The sequence below is a fragment of the Loxodonta africana genome, chromosome 2, assembly GCF_030014295.1.
Source record: "Loxodonta africana isolate mLoxAfr1 chromosome 2, mLoxAfr1.hap2, whole genome shotgun sequence".
In the NCBI taxonomy this organism is placed as follows: domain Eukaryota; kingdom Metazoa; phylum Chordata; class Mammalia; order Proboscidea; family Elephantidae; genus Loxodonta; species Loxodonta africana.
The window spans coordinates 226,767,155-226,787,632 of NC_087343.1; the positions used below are offsets into that span (position 1 = coordinate 226,767,155).

Consider the following 20,478-nt stretch of genomic DNA (forward strand, 5'->3'; position numbering starts at 1 on the left):
TTGATATGACAATTCTATTTTAGATAAAAAGTCTCTGCCTAACAAATTGGGGTATTTAAACTGAGTAAAAATGAGTGTATATTTTTTATAGGACCCAAAGAAATGGAAACAGGGTGGGAGTATACTAAAGTCTATTCGTGATTTGAAACCCCCACTACAGTAGAGGTAGAGGCTTTAGTGGACTTGTGGTGTTAATAGTGGAAAGAGTAGTCCCCATGTCATTTAAGAATTTACATGGTTCTCCATTAATCTGGAGGGTTGTTTCTCCTTGCGAGTTGAGAGCTACTACTGAAAAGGCCTCTGATGTATTGTCGGAGCCCCTTCATTCAGGTTTGGGTGGTGCTGATGGCAGAACACCAAGCTTGTTCTACATTTTAAGACTGTTTTTGTTGAAATGCCCTGGCTCTTTGCAATAATTGCAAATTCCCTGTACCTTGCCTGGATGGAGGGTTCTTAGATCTGGCTCCAGCATCTGATTTAAACTTACCGTATCTGCAGTGTTGGAATTTTTGCAGCTGTAAAGCCATCAATTTACTTTGCGTGAGCTTGGTTTTTTGCTCTGACTCCTTAGCTTTTTGTTCAAGTGTTTCAGCCAATTTGTACGTGAGAGTAATTAATTCTGAGTTGTCAATACTTTTCCAGTTTAGTTGGTGACATTTAACTAAATCTGCTAGTTCTGGATGGAGGCCACCCACAAAAAGAATTAAAGGCGATGGTAGCTCTTTCATATTTTCTAAGTTCAAACCAGAGTGTTCCGTAAATAATTTTGTTAAATGGTCTCTGTAATTATATGCATTCTCATCTCTTTCTTGTTTACAAGCTTGAACCTTGGCCCAATTTATCTTTCTTGGAAACACCTTTAGGAACTAGTCATTTAAGTTTGTAAGAATTTCCTTAGTCTGGGTTATCGTGGCAAACCAGGGATATTTGGTTGAATGAACAATGGTTTTCAGGTTCCTTCCATTTGTCCTCCTGAATCCCCAGGTCCCAACAGCATGTGTAAGAGGTTATACAAGCCCGCTAGCCTGGGATCATATGTTTCTGCCAAGATTTTAAATTTCCGACGACTTAAATGAGGATTTTTGCGAGAGCTAGGAAATTCCTTTATGATTGCATGAAGCTCTGCTTTGGATCATGAGGCTAAGATGACTTTGGGACATGTCTTAGTTATCTAGTGCTGCTATAACAGAAATACCACAAGTGAATGGCTTTAACAAAGAGAAATTTATTCTCTCGTTCTCTAGTAGGCTACAAGTCCAAATTCAGAGGATCAGCTCTAGGGAAATGCTTTCTCTGTCTGCACTGGAGGAAGGTCCTTCTCATCAGTCTCCCCTGGACCAGGGGCTTCTCCATGCAGGAACCCCAGGTCTAAAGGATGCACACTGCTCCCGGTGCTGCTTTCTTGGTGGTATGAGGTCCCCCTGTCTCCCTGCCCACTTCTCGCTTTTATATTCCAAACGAAATTGGCTCAAGACCCAATCCAATCTTGTAAATTGAGTCCTGCCTCATTAACATAACCACTGCCCATTCCCCCTCATTAACATCGTAGAGGCAGGATTTACAACACCTAGGAAGATCACATCAGGTGACAAAATGGTGGACAATCATATAATACTGGGAACCATGGCCTAGCCAAATTGATATACATATTTTTGGGGGACACATTTCAATCCATGACAGGAGGACCTTGTCCTGCCTTTGGTTGTTTAATTTTAAAAGACATCTCAGTTATTGATTTAGTTTCTCCTGTAGGTGCTCGTTTGGTTACTCCTGAGGATTTCCTGGGGTAACAAGGAAGCTTGCACCAAGTATTGTCAGGACAAGAAGGTATAGATGAATATAAAGAAGCAGCTTCTGGAGGAGCAGCAAGAGGAAAGATGCTGTAGTGATAGTAGAGTTTTGGCATTGCAGTTCCTTATTTTGCTTTGTTTTGCCGGGACATTCTGCAGTTAGGCAAATTTGCTGTTATTTTGTTTCTTGGGGGAAACCCTGGTGGTGTAGTGGTTAAGTGCTACAGCTGCTGACCAAGAGGTCGGCAGTTCACATTCACCAGGCGCTCCTTGGAAACTCTATGGGGGAGTTCTGCCCTGTCCTATAGGGTCGCTATGAGTCGAATCGACTCGACGGCAACGGGTTTTTGTTTCTTGGAAGCTTTTAAAACCCAATTAAAATAGGCTTCCCACTGGTTCTAATTGATTCATAAGCCTTTAGCTTCTAGTTTACTGCGTGAAAAGATTAACTTAGTAGCTCAAAACCTCCCCAAAGTGGAAACTCATCCCCTAGGCTCTTTCCAGTAAGTTCATGTCATCGTTCAAGATACTGAACTGCACTGAGGCTGTAATTCTTAATCATATAACAAGTGGGGGCCCCAGAGTGGGGTCTGATATAGCCTTTTGAGACAACATTCCTCATTTTACCAAAGACCTGTACGTGCCAGCAACCAAAGGGTGCGCTAAGCTTGATGTGCCCTTAGAGAAAAAGTTTGTGCTGGTAGTTATACCTTTCATCCACTAGATGGTGGGCTGTCACACTCAAGATTTCTTCAAAATGTAAAAAAAAAAAAAAAAAAAAAGATAAACCTCCAACAAGTGCAAATGAGCAAGAGAAAGTAAAGAACAGCTTCAGTAAATCCCAAAAGAACTGTGCCCAGATGCTTCAGGGTTCAATTCAGGAACACTTACCTCCAGGCAGATCCTGAGTGGTCCAAGAAAGTGGAAGGGCAGAAAGGGGCCCGTGTCGGCCCCTGATTCCAGTTTTTCAGCTCTTTGGGGCCTGCCAGGGAAAGAGGACTCCAAATCCTACTGATTACACCAAATGTAGAGAAAAGACTTTCCACATCTATTAAGGTAAACAGATTTATTGAAGCCAACATACCATTTGAATGAGGGGGGTGATGTGAAAGCCTCAGGATCTGAAGCTCACAACCCCCCCCAGGAGGGGTATAAATCACTCATAGGTTATAGTGCTATATGAGGAACTACAAACACATTCTGATTGGTTTACAGTGATTAAGGTCAGTCAAAGGGGGGGCAAAGCAAAGCATGATTTTTAAATTGGTTGTTAATACAGCTGGGGTACATTGATTGGCTAAAAGACATCATTGCAAATGTTTGTAATCGCAGAGGGGGTCTCGTGACCATCACAAAACAATGGCATGAAGGCTTCTGTGGGGTATATTTGTTAGACATTACCTTGCCTAGAGCATGAAATCTCCTGGGGAGATCTCACAGAGTTGGGTAAGATTGGGCTACAGATTTAATATCTTGGCCTAACCACAAAGCCTTAAGAATAGGGTTGGTTCCTAAGCAACAGGGTTTGCATCTGTGTGAAAGGTTATATTATGCCTTAGCATTGTTGTTGTTAGGTGCTGTTGAGATGGTTCCAACTCATGGCAACCCTGTGTACAACAAATTGAAGCACTGCCTGATCCTGTACTATTCTCACAGTTGTTGCTATGTTGCAGCCCATTGTTGCAGCCAGTGTGTCAATCCATCTTGTTGAGGGTCTCCCTCTTTTTTGCCCACCCTCTCCTTTACCAAGCATGATGTCCTTCTCTAGGGACTGGTCCCTCCTGATAACATGTCCAAGGTACATAAGACGAAGTATCGCCACCCTCACTTCTAAGAAGCATTCTGGGTCTAGTTTTTCCAAGACGGATTTGTTCATTCTTCTGGCAGTCCATGGTATATTCAGTATTCTTCACCAATACCGTAATTCAAAGACATAAATTTTCTTCAGTCTTCCTTATTCGTTGTCCAGCTTTCACATGCGTATGAGGGGATTGACAATACCATGGCTTGGGTTAGGCAGACCTTAGTCCTCAGAGTGACAGTTTTGCTTTTTAACACTTTAAAGTGTATTTACCCAATGCAATATGTTGTTTGATTTCTTTATTGCTGCTTCCACGGGCGTTAATTGTGGATCCAAGTAAAATGAAATCCTTGACAACTTTGGTCTTTTCTCTGTTTATCGTGATGTTGCTTATTGGTCCAGTTGTGAGGATTTTTGTTTTCTTTATGTTGAGGTATAATCCATTTTTGTTTAAATGTAATCCATCCCGAAGGCTGTAGTCTTTGTTTTTCATCGGTAGGTGCTTCAGGTCCTCTTCACTTTCAGCAAGAAAGGTGTGTCATCTGCGTTTCACACGTTGTTAATGAGGCTTCCTCTGATCCTGATGCCGTGTTCTTCTTCATGTAGTCCAGCTTCTTGGAGTATTTGCTCAGCATAGAGATTGAATAGTATGGTGAGAGGATACAACCCTGATGCACACCTTTCTGATTTTAAACCACACAGTATCCCCTTGTTCCATTTGAATGACTGCCTCGTGGTCTACCTATAGGCTCCGCGTGAGCACAGTTACGTGTTCTGGAATTCCTGTTCTTTGCAATGTTATCTATAATTTGTTATGATCCACACTGTCAAATGTCTTTGCATAGTCAGTAAAATGCAGTTAAACATCTGGTATCTTATGCTTTTAGCCAAGATCCATCGGACATCAGCAGTGATGTCCCTCGTTCTACATACTCCTCTGAATCTTGCTTGAATTTCTGGCCGTTCTCTGTCCACATACCACTGCGATGTTTTTGGAATTATCTTCAGGAAAATTTTACTTGAGTATGATATTGTACAATAATTTCTGCATTCTGTGAAGTCATCTTTCATTAATTCAGCCTTAGTATTAGTTCAGCCATTTTACTTTTAGGTCAGACATCTCTTTTGATTTTATATCGCTTATCAGTTGTTAGTTGCCATCTAGTGGCACTGGGTGGGTTCAAAGTGCCATTTCTTCAGCTAGTGGTCCAGTGCTTAACCCCCAGCACCTAACCAGTGCTCCACTCAGGCACTCCTATTAGCCATTGTTGTTGTTAGTTGCTGTTGATTTGATTCTGACTCAAGGAGACCCCACATGTAGAGTTTTCAAAGCTGTGACCTTTCAGAAGCGGATTATCAGGCTTGTCTTCCAAGGTGCTTCATGGTGGGTTCAAGGTTCCAACCACAAACCTTTTAGCTAGTAATTGAGAGGCTTAACTGTTTGTACCACCCACAGACTCCCATTAGCCATTATGGAGATGCAAAGCAAAACCGCAATGAGATGCCACCTTAATATCATTAGAATGGCAGTAATAAAAAATAGAAAAGGACAGGTAGCACATATCAGTACTTTATCCCTTTTTACAGCTGAATGATATTCCATTGTATGGCTGGACATATTTTATCTATTCCTCCAGTGATGGGCACATGGGTTGTTGCCACTTTTTGGCTGTCATGAATAATGCTGCAATGAACATTCAAGTACACATTTTTCTGTAGATGTATGGAGTAAAATTGCTGTGTCATATGGTGGTTCTGTGTTTAACTTTCTGAGGAACTTCCACACTGCTTTCCAAAGAGGCCACACCATTTTACAAGCGCACCAGCAGTGCATGAGGTTCCTGTCATACCAGGGTTCAGGGTCGCCAACAAAAGACACAAACCACAAGCTCTGACAGTGCATTGGATGGCACTTTACTCACATAGAGAAGGGACTCAGAGTCAGTTGTGTGCACTGGTCTCCCATGGCCAGTGAGTCCCCCTTTGCAGATGGTTCAAGGCTGATGTTCCATGCTGACCCCTCTTGTGCTGCAGTCGAGGGAGACCCTGTTCCTTACCACTCCGGGAACAGATACAGAAGTGGGTTGGCCAGGTGCTATATGGTGCCCACACTTGAGCAAGGCAGAAAATGTTGCTTTGTGCCCAGAACAGAGAGGAAGGCTTCTCCTATGAGGAGAAGAGATAGAAACCTAGTTCCTAGCCGCCTTATCCTCCTGGGCCTTTGCTTAGGCCGCTCAGGTGGGAAACGTAGAGGCAGAATGTCCTCCAACAGGCCCCTACCCCCCATCGAGGCACCAGGAAAAAAAAAGTAAAGTGCTCACAAATCCTGGTATGTCCATTGCCCATTTCAGACACTGAACCACACGTCCATAGCATGGTGTACAATTCTGGTGGATGTTACGTCTAGGAACCTTTGGCGCTTAGTGTTTTTAGATGGCATTTAATGAGGGTTACTAGTAGGACAGGTCGCTATGAGTCGGAATCAACTCGATGGCAACAGGTTACGGGTTTAGTAGGACAAGAGTCCTGGTGGCACAGTGATTAAGTGCTTGGGTGCTAACCGAGAGCTTGGCGGTTTGAATACAGCAGCAGTTCCGTGGGAGAAAAGACCTGGCAATCTGCTCTTGTAAAGGTTACAGCCTAGGAATCACCGTGGGGCAGTTTTACCCTGTCATATAGGGTTGCTATAAGTCGGAATTGATGACCCACAGTAACAGTACCTAGGAGGACTGTCCCCAGCAGGGTGATCAGGCCTGCTTGGATGGGAGATTGCAACCAACTGCCCCTAGTCATTGCTTAATCTAAGCCAATTGAACAGGTCAAAAGGCTTTATTTATCTAATCTTAGGGAGAATTTGAACTGCTTTTATGTCATTTATTCATAACATGCTGAATCATTTATGTAAAAACAGCATATTTCTCCCAGTGTAGCACATCATATGAACAGTACACGTTCTGGTACAAGTTGTACAAAAGACTCCTTCTCTTTGTGGCACAATCAAGCAGGGTATCACCATTGCCTGAAAATCTGTTGCTCTCGAGTCGATTCCCACTCGTAATGACCCTACAGGATGGACTAGAATTGCCCCATAGGGTTTCCAAGGAGTGGCGGTGGATTTGAACTGCCAACCTATTGGTCAGCAGCCGAACTTTTAACCGTTGCACCACCAGAGCTCCACCGCCAGACCAGGTTAATCCAGACTTGGTGTAATTAGTGTCCACTTGGTGGCATAGTGGTTAAGTGCTACAGCTGCTAACCAAAAGGTTGGTAGTTCAAATCCAGCAGGCGCACCTTGGAAACTGTGGGGCAGTTCTACTCCGTCCTGTAGGGTTGCTATGAGTTGGAATCAACTCGACAGCAACGGGTTTTTTTTTTTTTTTTTTTTTTTTAATTTCGATCATATTTTGCAAATTTGCTGGTGTCCAGAGTAATGTTCAACTCAGGTTTAGATGTACTGTTCTTAGAGTCAAAACATACCGTTTAGCCAAAGCATATTGTTTAGTTACAATAGTTATTGGGAGCTTCCCCTAGATCTGGTCCTGTGCAGCACAGGTTTTCCACAGAGAGAGACATTGCCTCCCCACAGGCAGCGTTTGTACTTTAAAGATGTTCCCTATGAGTGATGGAGTCTGCTGTATCTCCTGAGTACACCAGGTCATGCATCCAGTTGTTTGACAGATGGGCGGGAATGATGTCGGAGATGGCTCATCATTTTGGTTCAGTTATTGACAGAGCCAGCAGTTGGTCTGATTGGTAGCTCTAGCAAAAGCCTGTGTCGCTGGGGCCCATGAATGAGGGGCCTGTCCGTCACTGTGAGGTAATCTGAGGAGAGAAAGAGATCTTGCCATGGACAGCATGTACCCAAGGCTGAGTCCCTTCTCCTGTTGCCAGCTTGTTGGGGCTGTGGGCCTAGGCTCGGCCAGCAGCATTGCTTTCCTCGGCCTGGGCCAGGCAGCTTCACTCGAGTGCACTATCTTCTGTGTCTGTCTACAGTTCCCTGGAGCAAGCATCCAGGGAGGGGTGCTCCAGGGGCACGCAGTGCCGCCTCCTGCTAGTCTAAGGGGGCTCTGGGGCCGAGTCAGGACACCAGGCGCCCAGACGAGTCCGTTAGCTTCTGACAGATGGCTCTTTTCTCTTTGCAAAGACTTCCCGTGAGAGAGTTGGGTCAGACTCAAGTACCGACAATTGCTGACATTCATTTGGTGTCTGCTGTGCACCAGGGCCTGTGCTGTGCGCTGTATGTGCTTTCCACATTCAGTCATCCAGGAGCCCCATGACGCAGATATTTCTGTCTCCCTTTTACAGACAGTGATACCAAGGGCAGAGAGGAGGTAACTTGGTAAGTGAGTGGCCGGGCCAGTTGTAAATTCAGGCAGGCTGGCTCGGGGTCCATACCCTTGCTTGTGGCTGATCAGCTTTTCCTTTTCACCTTGGCCTCTAGGAAACTCAAAACCAAACACCAAACCCACTGCCATCGAGTCGATTCCGACCCATAGCGACCCTATAGGACAGAGTAGAACTGCTCCGTAGAGTTTCCAGGGAGCACCTGGTGGATTCGAACTGCCGACCATTTGGTTAGCAGCTGTAGCGCTTAACCACTACTCACCAGAGCTACATATATCACATGTATGGCAGCTTCCTGGTTCTACTTTTCATTGTCCTTGTTTTGGTGCTTCTTTCATCCCCTCTTTTAATTTTTTTTTTTAAATTGTGCTTTAAGTGAAAGTTTACAGCTCAAGTTGGTTTCTCATACAAAAATTTATACACACATTGTTATGTAACCCTAGTTGCTTTCTCTATAATGTGACAGCACGCTCCTCCTTTCCACCTCGAATTTCCTGTGTCCATTTAACCAGCCTCTGTCCATTTCTGCTTTCTCATCTTGCCTCCAGGCAGGAGCTGTCCGTTTAGTCTCATTTATCTATTTGAACTAAGAAGCATACTCCTCAGGAGTATCATTTTATGTCTTGTAATCCAGTCTAATCTTTGTCTGAAGAGTTGGTTTCTGGAATTATTTTAGCTCTGGGTTAGCAGAGAGTCTAGGGGCCATGTCATCCAGGGTTCCTCCAGTCTCAGACCATTGAGTCTGGTCTTTTTACTAGAATTTGAGTTCTGCACCCCACTTTTCTCCTGCTATATCAGGGACTCTGTATTGTGTTCCCTGTCAGGGCAGTCGTTGGTGGTAGCCAGGTAACATCTAATTCTTCTGGTCTCCGGCTGATGGAGTCTCTGGTTTATGTGGCCCTTTCTGGAAAGAGACAATATCAACAGTCCCCCCTCCCCCGCTTAGTCCCTCTGAGTGGAGATGTTCTTGTCCTGTGGCTTGAGGAGAGGACTGTCCGGGTATAGCCGCCCAGGCTGGCTGCCCTAGTCCTGAGGCAGCCGCTGCTGGGGGGCGACCCACACCTTCTTGACTCCGAGTTTCTAACGGGCACAGAAGTTACATCCTGAACATACTTACTGCAGCCTGTGATGTCATCCATCTACACCAAGAGGTCTGGGGTCCCAGAGGTGACCAGAGGAACCCAGTGCCCCTGAGTTCTGTCATCCCCTTCACCATATCAAACCACCCCTGGGGAGCGTGCTGAGGGGGGAGAAAGCAGTTGGGTAAACTGAGATGGGGATTTCGTGGGTATAGCCTAATCAGGCAACTGCCTGGTCCTCCTCACCTGCTCCAAGTTCAGTATTGCCCAACGTGTGTGGCAGTGCCATGTTTCCTGTCCAAATGACCCTTGTGAGGCAGGGGCTGAGGTAGTGTCATAATCAGGGTACACACGTAAGTACAACGTCAGAGAGCATATGTGGACACCTGAAAACAAGGTTTACAGTGTTAGGGCACCCCAACAGGACATACAGTAATCAGTTAATTGGGAACAGAGCTCATAATGTAGCCCTCCATCCCGGGACCTCCTGCCCTGGGGTTTTTAGTTCAGGACCAGTGCAGTTTATTCCTTATTTCAGAGGGACTGCCTGAGGCCGTCGGCTATCAGCATCAAGAGTGTGGAGGATGTTTGGAGGTGCTCTGTGTGGACAGTGCAGGAGCCCGAGGTCTTTTCTGTTTTATTGCTTCAGCAGTCCAAATTCACTGGAAAGGCAGAATTGGGAGTTTTTCACCAGGGAGAGGAGGAAAGCTTTCAGGAACATTTTTGAAAAAACAGGTCATTAATGTTTCCCTCTCCCCCATGTTTCCCTGGGTATCAGAGTTCAGATCTGTTTTCCTGATAGTGTTGTATCCTGTTCAGTAATCAAAACCTTATATTATCTTTAATTTATCTCCGATTTTCATCCATATCTTTTGTCAGAAGTGGTTGTATGCAGAAGGAACAAAAGAACAACATTTTCATACAATAGTCTTTAGTGCAGTGAATTACTTAATATGGCCCTTCTAGCCATGAGCTTTGTAACTCCCACCAAATGACTGGGTGGGACTATGCAAATAAGGTACTTGTGACTGGGTGGGACTATGCAAATAAGGTACTTGTGGCTCACCAAGGGGATCGGGCAGCTTGCTAATTATGCAAGTAAAGTACGTGGCACCCTTATGGAGTGGGACCGTGCAAATAAAGCCTATGGAATCCCAGTGAGGGGACTGGTCCATTTTGCCATCCTGCTAGCCTTAAAAGAACCAATCCCCAAACAGATAGGGGGACCTCAAAACCATCAAGGCAGAAGAGCCAGGAGTGGAGCGTGTCCTTTGGATCCAGGGTCCCTGCACTGGGAGCCTCCTGGACCCAGGAGACAAAGAGCTGTAACACCTGAGAGATGGCAGAAAGCTGCAGCAGCAGAACTAGGAGACTGGCGCGAGGTGACGCGGTGGGCTTCCTGGCCCTCGGAACATCCCTGCGTAGGAGGCTTGCGTAGGAGGCTTGCGGCGGAGTAAGATGCCTCCGGCCACTTGGTGGAGCTAGGTTTAGTGACCCACAGAGCTAGAGCTGAGCGTCTTTGGACCGAGGCTTACTGGTGGAGTGGGGTGCCTCTGGGCACTTAGTGGCAGAGCTAAAAGAGCTTTGTAACACTTCCCAGAGCAGGGCAGAGGCCAAGGGGCCAGAGAGAGGTATACCTGCAGGCATGGCTGAGAAGAGGCTGTCCTGATGGAAGAATTGTATCCTTAGCATTTCTGAACCTGAGTTGTAACCTGTTACTTCCCTAATAAACCCTGTAACTGTGTGTATGGACTGTGAGTTCTGTGTGGCCATTGCAACCGAGAAGTAGAGAGTGCCAACGGAGGGACAGCTGGTGTCAGAATTGGTAAAAGGGTTGGAGGGTGGAGTCACGTCTGACCTGGCCTCAGGGGAATCAGCCTTGGGCTGTGGAGGCTGATAAGGATTCTCTCTCCCCCTGGTGGAGTTAGAGGAGGAAGTCTGCTGCTGCCGCTTTAGTCTGATAAATGTAGGATGCAGATGAGAAACACCCCTGCCGGGAATTGCTTCATCTAAACGCCAGACTGCTTGCCTGTGGATGTGTCAGTCAGGCTGGGGCCATCTTGTCTCCTCCCATCAGCCATTAAGCCTGTCCTTTGATTGTCTGGAGCCCTAGTAGCAGAGTGGTTAAGAGCTACTGCCGCTAACCAAAACGTTAGCAGTTTGAATCCACCAGCCACTCCTTGGAAATCCTGCGGGGCAGTTCTACTCTGTCCTTCAGGGTCGCTTTGAGTTGGAATTGACTCAGCGGCAATGGGCTTGGCTTGGGCTTTGATTGTCTATTGAAGTGCTCAGTCACGTCTAGGGCTTGGGGATGATTGGAGTATAAAGAGCCCATTCGAGATTCAGTGGATCGAGATTCAGTGGAAACCTCAGCATAGAGACTCTGGTATGATTTGCCTGCTGAGAACATTCAGGCTCGTTAGCTTGAGAATCTGTCCCTGGTCAGGTTTCTAGCCTTTGCTAGGGTCTCATAGGCAGGACAGCCTTTTTTATGCTGTTCTGGCATTTTCTGATGACAGCGTCAGTCCATGTATGCAGGTTCAGTCTAAGATGGTGTCTGAATCCCTACCAGCCACCCTTCCTTGTGCTCCGGAGCAGAGGAGACTTTGGCCTCTTTTCAGTTGATCATTGTAACTTGTTTTCCCCTCTCGGAATGGGGGCCTTTCTGGTGACCATCCACATGAATAACAAAAGCTTATCAGGAGCAGAACTGATTTTTATCCATGTCTTATCCCCATAGGGGGCTTGCTTTAGGTGTCAGCCAAGACTTTTCAGTGGCCAGATCAAATGGCTGGGTCATGTCACAGGTTTCATGTGCCCCACTAGAGTGGCCCTAACTGTAGCAGTTCCCATCAATCCTTGAAAGCAAAAGCTTACAAAGGTGTACATTAATATATTAACGTCATTAATGCATACAATAGGGACTTGTCAGGGCCCCAAAGGGACTCATCCATAGTCAGATTTGGGCAAGGGTGTGGGTGGTAGTGACCCGAGACCCAGAAATACAGAAAGCATCATCTATTTGTTATTCTTCATCGTGGTGTTACAAAGTTCAAGGTCACCTGTCTCCTGCTACCTAAAAACCCAAGAAATGTAATTTTTTTTCATTTTCCCTATTGAACTTTAGTTTTGCATAAGATCTTAGGCCCTCCCCCTCTCCCTCTCTAGTGGCAAGAGGAACATCAGTTTAGATTTTAGTATTGTTTATTTCTGAAAGTCAAGAGGTCTGGGCAGAAGTTGGCAGGGCCCTCCCAACCCTCTCTAGGCCTATGAGTGGGACAGGGAGCAGAACCCATGTCAGTCATAGGGCCAACACCATGTGGTCCACCACACACCATAGCGCCTGGGGGCTGACTGTTGAGATTTGGCTATAAGCTTTCTGGGGCAAGGGAGCAGAGAGCCAGGTGGGTCAGGGCAGGCTGGTTTGAACAGGCCCTGAGCTTCTCCAAGCTGCAGCTGCACAGGGCAGACACCCCTCTTGACCAGCCTTTTCCATGTTGCTCCTCTTCTGTTGGTCAGTCTTTGAGGCTAGAGGTGCCACCACGCTTGCATGTATCATCAGTCATTTGTGGAACCATGCTGCCTCCATATCAAGTGCGAGCAGCATGGCTTCTACCCGCTTGCTGGGCAATATGGGGAAGACCCCTCCCATTTTACCTTCTTCATCCCCTCCTTACTAGGTATTGCAGCTGTGACACTACGTTGCTATTGGGTTATCTTGGTGGGGCAGCTATCAGAACATTCTGGAGAGGGCCTCCAAGGTCTCTTTAAGGCCACTCAACAAAGGCAGTCTTTTTTTTTTTTTTTTTTTTATTGTGCTTTAAGTGAACGTTTACAAATCAAGTCAGACTCTCATATAAAAATCTATAAATAGCTTGCTATATACTCCTAATTGCTGTCCCCCTAATGAGGCAGCACACTCCTTACCTCCACTCTCTCTCTTCATGTCCATTCCCCAGCTTCTGACCCCCTCTAGCCTCTCATCTCCCCTTCAGACAGGAGATGCCAACATAGTCTCATGTGTCTACTTGATTCCAAAAAGCTCATTCTTTACTAGTATCATTTTCTGTCCCATAGTCCAGTCCAATCCCTGTCTGAAGAGTTGGCTTTGGGAATGGTTCCTGTCTTGGGCTAACAGAAGGTCTGGGGACCATGACCCCCCGAGGTCATTCTAGGCTCAGTCGGACCATTAAGTCTGGTCTTTTTATGAGAATTTGAGGTCTGCACCCCACTGCTCTTCTGCTCCCTCAGGGGTTCTCTCTTGTGCTCCCTGTCAGGGCAGTCATCGGTTGTAGCCGGGCATCATCTAGTTCTTCTGGTCTCAGGATGATGTAGTCTCTGCTTTATGTGGCCCTTTCTGTCTCTTGGGCTCATAATTGCCCTGTGTCCTTGGTGTTCCTCATTCTCCTTTGATGATCCAGGTGGGTTGAGACCAATTGATACATCTTAGATGGCTGCTTGCTAGCGTTTAAGACCCCAGACGCCACTCTCCAAAGTGGGATGCGGAATGTTTGCTTAATAGATATTATTATGCCAATTGACTTAGATGTCCCCTGAAACTGTGGTCCTGAAACCTCCATCTCTGCTGCACTGGCCTTTGAAACGTTGTTTATTCAGGAAACTTCTCTTTTGGTTTAGTCCAGTTGTGCAGACCTCTCATGTATTGTGTGCTGTCTTTCCCTTCACCTAAAATAGTTATTTACTATCTAATTAGTGAAAACCTCTCTCCCTCTCTCCCCCCTCTCATACCCGTCAAAGAATATTCTCTTCTCTGTTTAAACTATGTCTCGAGTTTTTATAATAGTGGTCTTGTACAATATTTGTCAACAAAGGCCATCTTAAATGGCTTTTTATTCTTTTTCCTTTCTCTGTAGTGTTAACTCTTGTTTTGCCGTAGGTGTTAATGGGTGTTTTCAGCACCAGAGACCTAACTTGCTGGAGCCCCCCTACCATCACCGCCCCCATTGTTGGAGGCTCTGATTGTGGTTGGGGAACTGCTTAGTAACTCTTGAATCCCCCAGTTTCAGTAACCAAAACTATATCGTTTTGTGGGGTGATCCCACTCCTTTCTTTGTCTTCTAGTCTTCCAAGTGTGGATTCCTGTTGCCAGGTTTCTGTCTGTCGTGGCCTCTACTGGTAGGAAGTACTGACACCACCTTGTTATTTCCATAGCAAAGCAAGACTTTACAGTGGGGTTTCTCCCACTGTCTTGCCAGGAGACAACAAGGGAGGCAAGGGGTTGCCATTGAGGAGGGCCCTGGTGCGTGGAAGCCTCCATTGCCATCCAGGCAGAACAGTAGTATCATGACCGTCAGATGTGGTGATGGATCATAAAGCCAGATGTCTGTAGCCTTTACCCAGAGTGTCGTGATGCCTTATAAGCACCTTGGAACACAGTTCTCATGCTTTTAGCATTCCATGCCAAGAGCAGCTGTGAAGCCCTCTCATTAAACAGAGGTATTGGCCGGCTTGTGGGAGACTCCCCTGGCTTCTGCTTGTATAGTCCTTCAGCTTTCTTTTCTCACTTCTAGAAAGACAACTCATCTCAACAGCTTCGTATTCAGCAGCACTAAGCCTGCAAGCAGCCTGGACTGGGTGGAGCTCCCTACACAGTGGCTCCAGGTTTCCCTTGGGTGTCATCTGCGACCCCTGAAATTCCATGGGAAGAGGCGGGTGGTATGGGAACATGAGAGCAGTTAGAAGCTGGGGAATAGTTTCCCTGCCCTTCTAGGACCCACTTGTGCATCTCCACTTCACCCACCATACTAATTCATCCCTGGGAGAAGGAGATTAGCCACATCCCCCTTATCCCCATCTGGCCAGAGCGAGGCCACTACTCTTGTCAGGTGACTGTTTCTCAGAGAGCCAACAGCACCTCAGAGTGAATGAGCCCATAAGCCCTTGCGTTTCCACAATGCTGTAATGTCTTTATTGGCTCCCCCGCTCCCTGCACCAGCCTGTCATAGATGCTACCTCCACAGATGCCTTCCTTGCCTGCCCCCTGGTCAAAGACTGCCCACCAGTCTCCTGCTCTGCTCCCTGTGCTCGTGCTTTGTGGTGTCGTGGGGTAAAGGACCTGGTTTTACTTCAGGTAGGGTGACCTTTATCCTTATCTCCAGAGAAATAACCTTTGGGGCAATTGGGTGTCTTGGTCTGGGACTTTCAGGCCACATCTGAGGATTTGTGGTGGTGAGTCGGGACCGGCCAGACCAGAAAAGACTCAGCTGGGAGGCTGATATCAACACCCCTCAGGAAGTAGGATTTAGCCTGTAATGTAGGACTGGCTGATAAAAGCCTGGTACACGGAGGCTCAGAGAACTTCCCGGTCAGCAAAGGGAGGGTGGTGTGCTCTGAAACACGGCGGCTCTGTGCTGGGAACTTCCCAGGCCCCGCCCATACATCATACTCCGCCTTATGATGATCCTGATTTATAGGCTTTTAGTACAGTAAAACCTGTAGTTACAAGTATAATCTCTCCTGTGAGTTCTGTGAGCTGTTCAAGCGCATTAACAAACTCTTGTGATGCTGTTGCAAACCCTGGTGGTGTACAGGTTAAGTGCTACGGCTACTAACCAAAGGGTTGGCAGTTTGAATCCACCAGGTGCTCCTTGGAAACTTTGTGAGGCAGTTCTACTCTGTCCTGGAGGGTCTCTATGAGTCAGAACTGACTCAATGGAATGGGTTTTATGGATGATGCTGTCCTCTTAACTTATGAGGTCTGACCTAGCCACAGGTGGCTAGGGTCAGCGGGGGAGAGTGTCAGGTGGGTGGCTGGTGTCAGAGATGATGGAGAAGTGGAAATACAAGGACATGATTGAGCTCTGCCTTCTGGGAATTGGCTTTATGCTGCTTCTCATCCACAAAGCTATTGTCTTAGGGGTGCTTGTCTCCCCCTGACTTTTCTTGTCTATTGACTTTCTCTCCCCCTACCAGATGCTCTGGGCGGGGCCTCTGGTTGCAGGGTGTGGGGAGCAGAACTCCAACCCAGGCCATCTGGCTGGTATCTGCCCAACTCTATCCTGTCAGTCTGTAACCGCTCCTCTGATTGATGCTGTGTTTGCTTCCAAGGCCGCTAGAAGGTCGTGCAAGAGAAAGCATCCAAGCGCAGACCTCAAACAAGCTGGATGGGGCATGGGGAACGGAGGGGCTCTGGGTCACAGCTGGCACGTCGACATAGTAGACCTGGAGGTCTTTGAAGTCCTGATGTAGGGATGAATATGAGCTGGAAAGAGACTGTTGAGATGGAACAATGGTTCTGAAAATCGGAGAGTGATATAGAAAGAATAAAGAAGCGAGAGAGCTTGGGAAGGAAACTTGGTTCCTGTCACAGGTGTTTGTAAGTGTTGAGGTGTATTTATAATCTGTTCAGGCCGTGACTGTGGTCTAAGCAGTCACCAGACACTAGGAGCCAAGCCCACCTGGCGGTTTGAGGTGGGAGAAGGTAGTGATGTCCCACAGCTCTGGGCCTGAGGGAGGCCTCGGCTCTGGGAGGTGAGCGGTGTGTCCCCAGGGTACCTGTTGTAGGGAAGCCGAGCGGTTGAGTCCGGTACATCTACAGGGCCCTGGTCCTAGGGTGCTCTTGGAGGGGCTCCCCCTGTGTTGTGGCTGTCTCCTATTTGAGTCTGAAATTGCTGAACCAGTCTGATGTCTGCTCTTTTCTTTCCTTTTTGTTGGGGTATTAGGATTGGGCATCCGTGGACACTAACGTCTTTGCCAGGACCAAGATAGACCTCAGCACCTTGGTGCAGAAGCTGGACCTGGTCACAAGGAGCGTCACTTCCCTCAAGAGAGGTGAGAGGGAAGGGGAGGTGACGGGGTGAGGTGTTGAGAATGCTGATGGTGGCCTGGGTTTGGGATTACCAGCGTGCATGGGCCTCAGCAGAGTTCAAGTTAACCTGTAAAGCTTTTTTATTGTGGGAAATTTTAAGCATATACTAAAATAAAAAGAATAGCATAAAGAAACTTCACATACCCATCACCTGCCTTCAACACACACATACTGGGTTCTTTGGAAGCCAATACCAGACTTCATAGTGTTTCACTCATAAAACCTGTAGTATGTGTCTCTACAGGCTCTTAACAAAATAAACACAGACGTGACTACAATACAGTTACCACATCTAAGCGAGTTGACAGCAGTTCCTTAGTATCAATCAAGTAAAGGTCCAAGCGCACAAGTTCATGATGGTCTCATCAGTGTTTCCCTGTAACAATCAGGGTGTACATAAGGGCTACACAGCACTTTTTTTTCCCTGATGTTTTTCATGATGTGGAACCAGGTCGTTTTGCATGTCCCGCGTTTTGGATTTTGCTAATTTAATATGTTTCTCTGCTCCAACTGACACCTTAACCCAAGCTTTCCTCTTGGAACTGGGGGCCTTGGAGGTGGAGTGCAGCACCCACCCACCGCTTTCTGGTGGGAAGCAGATTATAAATGCACGTCTAAAATTAAACATTTAAAGGCAGTGACAGTATATAACTGTAAAAAGCTCTTAGTCCCCATGTCCCCGCAGGGCCAGGTGGTCTCTGTTACCTCTGTAACCCCCTGTGTCTTCGTACATAGCTGTCATCCTTCTCTGCATCCTGGTCTTTACCGTCAGAAGGCCTTGGGGTTTTAGCATTCACTCTTGGCAGCTGTATGATCCTCTGTTGAACTGACGCACATGATTCTCTTTCTGGTTGGATAATTAAGCAGCTTCCAGGTTTTTACTACAGTTCTTCCAGGTTTCCATCTATGTTTCGTAAGCAGCTCTTAGAGCTGTAAGTTATAATTGTTTTCCCGGGCTTGATTTTCTGTCAGGCATTCTCTTTCGGGTTACGTTGTCTGCATCATCGCTTTGAATTCTTACTATTTCACTGGGAAGATGTATTTGCATTCTTTGTGCATTGGATTCCTCCCGTAGACGGTTCCCTAAGACAGGTGCCCAGCAGGCAGCCAGGGTTTGGCTGCTCTCTGCTGAGTCTCGCTGCACGCTCCCCTGGCTGTGCTGCAGAGACCTGCCTGCTCTCAGGGACCCGGGGGCGAGCCACTCTGCCCTCAGCGGCAGCTGGGCAAACTCACGCCTCAAGACAGTGGCCTCAGAAAGTCCCGTTTCTTTGGTTACAAGCACAATTGAACAGTTTTCTGCATAGTCACTTACTTACTCTTCCACGGTTTTTTTTAAGTTACCATAAATCTGAGTAAATTATTCTGCCAGAGAGTGGTAAGCACTGTCCTCAGCCTGTCATCTCTGTCTTCAGGGCTGTGGACGATCACAGGACAGGTGGTCTGTGAGTTCAGGTCTCTGGAAGATCACAGGATGGGTGGTCTGTGTGTTCAGGGCTGTGGACGATCACAGGACAGGTGGTCTGTGTGTTCGGGGCTGTGGACGATCACGGGATGGGTGGTTTGTGTTCAGGGCTGTGGACAATGACTGGATGTGTGGTCTGTGTGTTCAGGGCTGTGGACGATCACAGGACGGGTGGTCTGTGTGTTCAGGGCTGTGGACGATCGGAGCACGGGTGCTCAGGTCTCTGGAAGATCACAGGATGGGTAGTCTGTGTGTTCAGGTCTTTGGAAGATCACAGGATGGGTCGTTAGTGTGCTTAGGTCTCTGGAAGATCGCAGGATGGGTCGTTCGTGTGCTCAGGTCTCTGGAGGATCGCAGGAGGGTTCGTCTGTGTGCTAGGGTCTCTGGAAGATCACAGGATGGGTAGTCTGCGTGTGCAGGTCTGTGGACGATCACAGGATGGGTCATCTCCGTGTTCAGGGGCTTGGACAATTAGTCCTCCCTAGGTCAGGTTTGTTTTAGCTGCTGCCGCTCAGGCGAGCACCCACGCAGTGGTAGCACCTGACTGCGTGGGGACTGGCCTGTGATAGGGGTCCAGGAATTTGTTCTCACTGGAGTCTCTTAATTGCAGAATTCTTGGTGTCGAGAGTCTGGGTGTTCTAGGAGATCCCCAGGCCACCACAGCTGGAACCTGAAGTGTCACATCCAGTCTGGGTGCTGATGGAAAGGGTGCCGAGAGCGCTTCCCAGGGAGTAAACTCAGAGAGGAGTGTCCTTCACTAGCCTGCGGAAGGAAACTGGGGCAGGACAGTGAACACCCTTTAATCTGGGAAAGCACGTGAAGGGGAGCGGCTTCACCATGGCCTGGGTCCTGGGCAGCTGACTTTGTGAAAGGGAGGCAATGTGGTACTGCCCTCATGAGCACTGAGGTTAAAATCAGCTAACTGATGGAAATGTCTAAAATGGGGCTTGGGTGTAGTGCATGCTCAGCCAGTATTTTAGGAGCAGCCTGGACCACATCCTGCTGGATGAGGCTAACCTGGCTACGGGGCTGGTAATGGTACCGTTCAGCTCTTTGGAGGTGTCTCAGGTCTAATTCTATGGCCCACTGCTATGTGACTGTGGGTGCTCTGAACCTCGGTCCCTTTGTCCATAAAATGACGAGAGACCTACTCATAGGTGCTGTGAGGCTGAGCTGCAGTTCTAGAAAGATCCAGGCACACCCTTGTTTAGCAGTTGCTGGTCCCTGCTGCTCCTCTCGTGAAGGGTGAGGAGATGATGGGCAGGGGGTTGTATGTTGCTGGAGAGGAGTCTGCATTCTCCTAGAAGGACATGGTTGGATGTTACCATGATCCACCTGAGCTGTGCTCCATTGGGCACTGCCCAGGGTACCACCCAGGGTTCTGCTCACCTTGGGACCAGGTGGAGGAGGATGACCCTGGCTGGGCTTGAAGACAGTGCCTCCCAGCATAACGTGCCAGCCTGTGTCAGCCCTGTGTCTGTTTTGCACGTGTGTGATGTGCCATCCAGCCTGCTGCATAAGCCCAGCCATTGCATGGAGGCAGCATTGCCCACCCCAGCACCTGGACCTCGAGCCAAACTGCCCTGCTTCCTCCATCTGCATCAGCTTCTCCTGGAGAAGATCTCCTGCCCTCGCCCGTGCAGACCCTGTTAGCGAGCCCAGCCCCGAGCCTACCCGTCCTCCCTTCGGTGCAGGCAGGCAACCCAACGTCTTGAACATCCAAAAGGTGCTTTCAAAATTCAGACAGAAGTTGTGGAAGTTAGCCCAGAAGGGCTTCTTCACAAGATTAAGTCAACAGTCAGTGAAGAATTTGAAGGTCACAATGGATTGAGTCCTTTGGTAATTTTTTTTTTTTTAAATAAATTCATTTGTTGTTGAGAATATACACACAAAACATACATCAGTTTGACAGTTTCTGCATGTACAATTCAGTGACATTGATCACATTCTTCAAGTTGTGCAGCCATTGTCACCCTCCTTTTCTAAATTGTTCCTCCCCCACTGATGTACACTCACTGCCCCCTAAGGGTCCTATCCAGATGATTTATTTTTTAAACTTACTCTTAGTTGTATGTAAAAACCTTAAAAAGTAAGGGTCCGCTCCACCCCTCCACCCACCCTGCATCCTCTCTCAGACAGACCCTGCACTGGAGAGCCGTGTCGGTGGTTCACTG

The 20,478-nt window shown here is 47.4% G+C and overlaps 1 protein-coding gene across 3 annotated transcripts in view; it reads left to right on the top strand.

Annotated features, from left to right (window-relative positions):
- SLX9 (SLX9 ribosome biogenesis factor) overlaps nucleotides 1–20,478 on the top strand; it is a 64,020-nt gene that overhangs the window by 15,986 nt on the left and 27,556 nt on the right. For all 3 annotated transcript variants that reach the window (XM_064279563.1, XM_023541029.2, XM_010601298.3), the window contains one exon: nucleotides 16,697–16,805. In XM_064279563.1, coding sequence (XP_064135633.1) covers nucleotides 16,697–16,805 — 109 coding nt within the window. The remainder of the gene's footprint in view (nucleotides 1–16,696; nucleotides 16,806–20,478) is intronic.